This window comes from Gastrolobium bilobum, unplaced genomic scaffold (assembly GCF_033153095.1).
Source record: "Gastrolobium bilobum isolate Gb01-03AN ecotype WA unplaced genomic scaffold, APGP_CSIRO_Gbil_v1 utg11508, whole genome shotgun sequence".
NCBI classification, from domain to species: domain Eukaryota; kingdom Viridiplantae; phylum Streptophyta; class Magnoliopsida; order Fabales; family Fabaceae; genus Gastrolobium; species Gastrolobium bilobum.
This window is the reverse complement of record NW_026898005.1, coordinates 64,603-71,041: the sequence shown is the minus strand read 5'-3', so window position 1 is coordinate 71,041 and position 6,439 is coordinate 64,603. Positions and strand designations below refer to the sequence as shown.

General features: G+C 35.8%; 1 protein-coding gene across 1 annotated transcript; it reads left to right on the top strand.

Moving 5' to 3' along the window:
- On the top strand, nucleotides 1-3,550 carry LOC133312115 (uncharacterized). The gene is made up of 7 exons (XM_061513268.1): nucleotides 1-1,608; nucleotides 1,693-1,783; nucleotides 1,912-2,069; nucleotides 2,225-2,276; nucleotides 2,361-2,440; nucleotides 2,546-2,639; nucleotides 2,751-3,550. The coding sequence occupies exons 1-7, from the start codon at nucleotides 1-3 to the stop codon at nucleotides 3,548-3,550; spliced, it is 2,883 nt and encodes a 960-aa protein (XP_061369252.1).
- Nucleotides 3,551-6,439: the final 2,889 nt, after the last annotated feature.

Genomic DNA, 6,439 nt, shown 5'->3' with positions numbered 1-6,439 from the left:
ATGGAACGCCGTAAAACGCTGACGATGACCTGGGACGGCCTCGGCGACGATGACGACGACGATCACTTCTTCGAGACCTACAACCGCCTCTCCACCGCCGCTCCTCTCGACTTAGCTTCTTCCTCCGACGACGAAGACGAGGATTTCGAAGACAGCCGGCTGTCGTTCGCCTCCGCCATCTCCTCCCTCCATTCCGCCAAATTCCGAACGAAGACGATCAAAACGCCGGCAGCTTCCGCCGTCCCCAACTACGACATTTGGATGGCCGCCCCTGGATCAATCACCGAACGGAGAAAAAAATTGCTCGGAAGCATGGGTTTGGACGAGAACAAAGAGTCGTTAAAAGCCACAAGCGCTGCAATTGGTCGCGCCATAACAAAGAAGTTCGAAAACAATCCAGAACCTTCTCCTCATCCTTCAACAACAAATTCTGTTACAGGCTCAACCAATTCTGTTACAGATTCAACCAATTCTGTTGCTGCCGTTACTGCTAGTGCTAGTGCTTCTCCCTCTGTTTCCCCTGTTGAACCAAAAACAGAGCATTCCCCTGCTTCGTTTGTTCTTGTTCGGTCACGTTCGTTAGGAGACATCGATTCACTTTCCATGGAGAAATTAAGGAGAGAGGAGTTGATAGGGAAGGTTTCAAAGCAGAGACTAACAAGGACCGCGACGGAGATAGCGGCGCCTCGTGCTCGGTACGCGGACTGCGGCAGGGTGGTGGTGAAGGATTCCGGCGAATCGAATCGGCATTTGTCGTCGTCAGCGGCGGGGGTTTCAGCAGTGGGTGCTTTCTTTCTGATTAAGAGTTTGGATACAGGGAAAGAGTTTATTGTGAATGAGTATGGTGAAGATGGAACATGGAATAGGCTAAGTGATTTGCAGACAGGAAAACAGTTAACAATGGAGGAGTTTGAGAGAACCGTGGGGCATTCATCGGTTGTTAAAGAGCTTATGCGGCGTGCGCATGTGTCTAGGAATGATGGTTATGGGAAAAAGTTGTCATCAAATTCTTACATTTCGAGGAGTTTGAGGCTCAGCAAGAGAAGAGGGGCTTCTTTGTTGAAGAACATAAAGGGTGTGGCGAGTGGGTTCGTTGGTGAACGAGAGAGGGAGGCGCCGGTGGTGCCGCCGGGCGCGGCGGCACCGGTGGCGGAGGCTAAACAACAAGGGAAGAACAAATGGGTGAGAGTTAGGCAAAGTGGCAAGTCAACAAAGGAGGTTTCTGCTTTGCATTTGTGTCAAGAGTTTCAGGCTCATGAAGGTTGCATTTGGACCATTAAGTTTAGTTTGGATGGTCATTATTTGGCAAGTGCAGGAGAGGATAAGGTTATTCATGTGTGGGAAGTGCAAGAATGTGAGGTAATGTCGTTGAGGCCAGAGGAAGGAAATGTTACTCCCATTCATCCTTCATTGCTATCATCCATGGACAGAACCACGGAGGCTCCACCTTTGGCTAAGAAGAAGGGGAAATTTGGAAGCAAAAGAGGGAGTGCTATTCCGGATTATGTTCATGTTCCTGAAACTGTGTTTACCCTCTCTGAGAAACCATATTGTTCTTTTCATGGTCATTTGGATGAAGTTTTGGATTTGTCATGGTCCGGATCTCAAGTAAGCTTTCTTGTTCTCTTGTTAGTATAGAAATTATTTCAATGTTTTATGTGGAGACACAATGAATATGATTTGCCCTTGCAGCTACTTCTCTCATCTTCTATGGATAAAACAGTGAGATTGTGGGACTTGGAAACTAAGACATGCTTGAAATTCTTTGCACATAATGACTATGGTGATATGCTTTTAACTTTGGTCCATCATTTAAATTATGTCCTCTTCTTGGGGAACATGTTGCACGTGAATTATACTTAACTGCTTTTTTTTTTTTCTTGCTCTTTGTTGTTGGATTGGATTTGGCAGTAACCTGTGTACAGTTCAATCCTATGGATGATGATTATTTCATTAGTGGCTCCCTTGATGCTAAGGTCAGAATGTGGAACATATCTGCTCGTCTTGTTGTGGATTGGACTGATATCCATGAAATGGTTACTGCTGTTTCTTACACCCCTGATGGTCAAGTATGCTTTTCTTGCCCTATACATTTCTTACTTGTTGTCATACTTGGTTAGGACAATTTTTATTGACAAAATTTAATAATTACACATTGTATCTGACAAAATTCAATAATTTACATTGACTTTGATCATTGGTATAATTTTTTTCATTGTTGTAGGGTGTTCTAGTTGGTACACAAAAAGGGAGTTGTCGTACTTACAGCATAGAAGGTGTTATTAGAATTCTAGCATATTCTTTCACTCATAATTTGATTTTCTCTATGTTGCTAATTCTCATTTCTTTATGGTGGCCAGATTACAAATTCACTCAAACAGGAACAGTTGAGCTTCGAAACAAGAAGAAATCCCAGCTGAAAAAGGTTACTGGCTTCCAGGTAAATTCTTTTCTCCATGAACAAAAATATAGCATATATGGTTTCCTACCACCAAAAATTGTTTTATGTCAAGAAAGCAAAATAACTAGCTTTGCACCTTTACAGTTCGCCCCATGTAATCCATCAGAAGTGCTTGTTACTTCAGCTGATTCCAGGATAAGAATCGTGGATGGTTCAGAAGTTGTTCATAAGTTTAAAGGTGATACATCATGTTGTCAATATTTTTCCCTTCTACTTGAAAAATGACTTGGTTTAAGCTTTTGCCTAGTTAGCCAATAGAACAGTGTAATTAAGATGTTGAAAAAATCAGGTTTTCGAAATCCAAACAGCCAAATTGCAGCTTCATTTACTACAAATGGAAGATATATCATAAGTGCAAGTGAAGATTCTCAAGTGTATGTCTGGAAGCATGAAGAGCGTACAAGCTCTGGAAAAAGTAGGAGTGTGCTTATTACCCAATCTCATGAGCATTTCCCATGTAAAGATGTTTCAGTAGCAATACCTTGGCCTTGTACCATCAAGGGTGATCCACCACCAGTGCCAGTGCATCATTCCAAAAGGAACTCAAAACGTTCAGATGATACTGCCCCCGGTGGAAACAGTAAGAGAATGTTGCCACCTCTTCCAAAGAAAAACAACCACCATGCCACAGAAAGTGCCCCAGCCTCACCAGAGCATGACCATGCAGCAATTTCACGTACAGAATCTGGAATTGGAGATTCATTTGCAAACAGTAAGAGAATGTTGCCACCTCTTCCTAAGAAAAACAATACTAATGATCAGGCCATTGAAAGTGACTTCACTCCCACAGAAGAAGACCTTGAAGCAATTTCTCGGACAGATACAGGAATAGGTGACTCATTCACTTCAGGTTCTGCATCAATTAGGTATGGTGATTCACCTTCTATATCAGCTGCAGCTACTCCATCATCAGCATCTTGGTCTTCCTCTTATTCTGATAGTAGCCAAGTTACCTCAACAATGCATCCTTCAGCATGGGGCTTGGTAATTGTAACAGCTGGGTTTGGAGGTGAAATCAGGTGTTATCAGAATTTTGGGCTTCCTCGAAGGATGAGTAGGCAAGCTAATCTTTTTGGAGGCCCTACATAACATCTTTTGTCATGGCAAAATTAACTTAGCAGCTTTTTTCTTCCTCTTGAAAGATTGAAAGGAAGGAATGACACGTGATAAATGTAAATTCAGTTTCTTATTAGATTGGCATATGATGTGGCGATTTTGATATCTGTATCCCTTTGGATAGTAAGCCACGTGAACATTATAGAACAAATACAAGAAGTGCAAATGATATTCAAACTCGACAAACGAAGGGAAAGAAACAATGGCAACATAAGATTAGAGACATTTCGTTAAGCATCTTTGTTTTCTGTTTGCTTGCATTTATATCCTCGATCATTTAACTGCATCTCATCTTTATGTGTTTCGGGTTAAACCCGGATTATTTCGTGGGCTTATGAGTTTGAAACCATGATTGTAACCAGTCAACATAACCTCTTGCAATTGACATGATCATGTCCTTGATAAGTTCCCTTAATCCACTGTTTATCTTAATAACTGTCCATAATAGCTAATATAAGTAGATAGGCAATACTAAATGAGGGACGAATGACATTTGGCCATCAAAACTCAAACTTATTCACTCATTAAATTCTTACCTTATCAATATTGATCAATTTAGTCCAAATACTTATCCATATATTCAAGTTGGTGTTCACTTCGAACATTATGTATCTTTGTAATGTTGTAGGGTGTGTGATCTATATAAAATTGTTAGATTAGTCTAGGCAAAATAAAAGAATGAAAATTGACAAACACGAGGGAAAATACAAGAATAGAAACATATACAATCGAGCATATCCTTGTTCTTCTTAATTGAAGTCTTGCAAAAAAAAAAAAGGTGATTATATTGGGGAAGCTGAAATTCATTTGATTCTTATCGTGTCTCTTTGTAAGATATTTTGTCCCTGTATACTAATTATCTCAAAAGATTAAGTCGTGAAGTGAAATTACATAAATAATTTTGCCTCTTAACGCAAGATCAAACATCGTTTTTATTTAGAAAATGGGACAAGCAAGATCAAATTCTAAGCCGCTTTAATCATAGAAACTTTGATAAACTTGAAGTTGCTAGATGTACGAGTATGAATTATTATTATTTTATTATTAGGGGAGGGTTATATTTACAAATTTTTTATTTACAAACTCTTACAAACTACACTATGTTCTTCTGTCCGGGAGTACATAGTGTAATTTGTAAAAATTTATAAATTTTTTTTTGTAAACGGATCCTTCCCTTTATTATTATAGTATTTTTTAAATTCTTTTTTGGTTCAAGAGAGGATGTATCTATACGGTGGGTCAAGAAACCCCACAAGGAGGGAGAGAGAGAAAGGAAACAAAAGTAGAGTGCATCACAGGGATTAAACATTTCATTATATATCTCACGAGTCACAACTTTACCTATACATCCCTAATATTTTAAATAAGGAAACCGAGGAGGGATAGAGTTATTTGTTTGTTTGTTTTTTAAAAGAAAATGTTTTGGTTTTCGCTCATTTGTTCTTGGAGGAAAAAATATATTTAAGCCCTCTAATTTTGTTTGTTCTTATTAATTTTTTTTCTTATTTTTTCGGTGTAAAACTGATCTTTGTTCGAAATATTAAGATTGCATATTTTTATGAGAGAGGTTATACTTATCACCTATTTTTGTTTACAACATCTTACGATCACATCTTAACCGTTGATTTTTACCAATCAACGGTTATCATTAATTGCGAATTAATAATTAATTAATAAATTTTATTTGCAAAAATCTTAACTGTTGATTGACGGAAATCAACGGTTAAGATATGGATTGTAAGAGGTTGTAAATGAAAATAGGTTGTAAGTATAACATTTCCGTATTTCTATAAGTCAAATCATAATTAAAGTAATACAATAATAATAATATTTATTAATATCATTATTATGCTAACAAATATTAATAATTTTTAAATTCTAATGCTGTCATATTCAATTTTATTACTTTAGCGATCATCTGAAAGATGTCATTATGTGTGATGATATTATTACAATAAACGACAACCCTGGTTTAAGAGAATCAGATTAATGTTTTTCATATTTTAAGAAATAAAATTATCTTTAATATATATATAAAAATGTATGGACTCTATGTGAGAATCATGTAAAACAAAAAAGAGAGATAAAAAAAATCACGGGCTCCACATAAATTTGTGTGTGTAGGAAATAATTTTATCTCCTATAACATGAGAAATATTAATTTCTTAAAAGAATGTATATTATTTCTTACAACATGATAAATAATAATTCATTAAAAAATTATATTTAAAAAAACATCTTGACATGCATAAAAATACAATATCTCAAGGAAATAATTTGGGAAAAATAATATGTTAAAAGAAAATTAATACTCGTTATAAAAAAGGTAAAAAAGAAAAGAAAAAATATTTGTCTTTTTAAAACACAATAATTTTATTTAAAATTATTATTATTTTATATATTTTTAATTCTTTTTTAAAAGTACTATTTAAAACTATTATTTTTTATTTAAATTTTAAAAAGAACTCTCATTTTTTTCACCATAATTTTTGTTTCTTTCACTATAAAAAATACATTAATTTTAAATAATCTAATTTTATGTTATTTAAAAGAATAAATACTATTAAAAAAAAGGACATAAATAAATAATTGGGAAAATTTTACCAATGTTCATGTGGTTTACTTCAGAATCACTTATGCCCATTTGGTTTTTTCTTATCACATATGACCTTGTAGTTTGTAAAAAGGTATGTTTTTTATCACATATACCCCTGTGATTTTTTATTTTTTACAAAGCACAAGGACATATCTGATAGGAAAAAAACTACAGGAGCATAAATGATTTTGAAGCTAATCACAGGACATCGGTGAACTTTTCCCTAAATAATTTAAACAATCTAAATGAAATTACCACGACGTCGT

Bases quoted from the DNA above. Each gene is read 5' to 3' on its own strand.
- LOC133312115 (XM_061513268.1), top strand. From the start codon at position 1: ATGGAACGCCGTAAAACGCTGACGATGACCTGGGACGGCCTCGGCGAC. The intron at 1,784-1,911 runs GTGATATGCTTT...TGGATTTGGCAG, and splicing joins CTTTGCACATAATGACTATG to TAACCTGTGTACAGTTCAAT. The intron at 2,441-2,545 runs GTAAATTCTTTT...GCACCTTTACAG, and splicing joins AAAAGGTTACTGGCTTCCAG to TTCGCCCCATGTAATCCATC.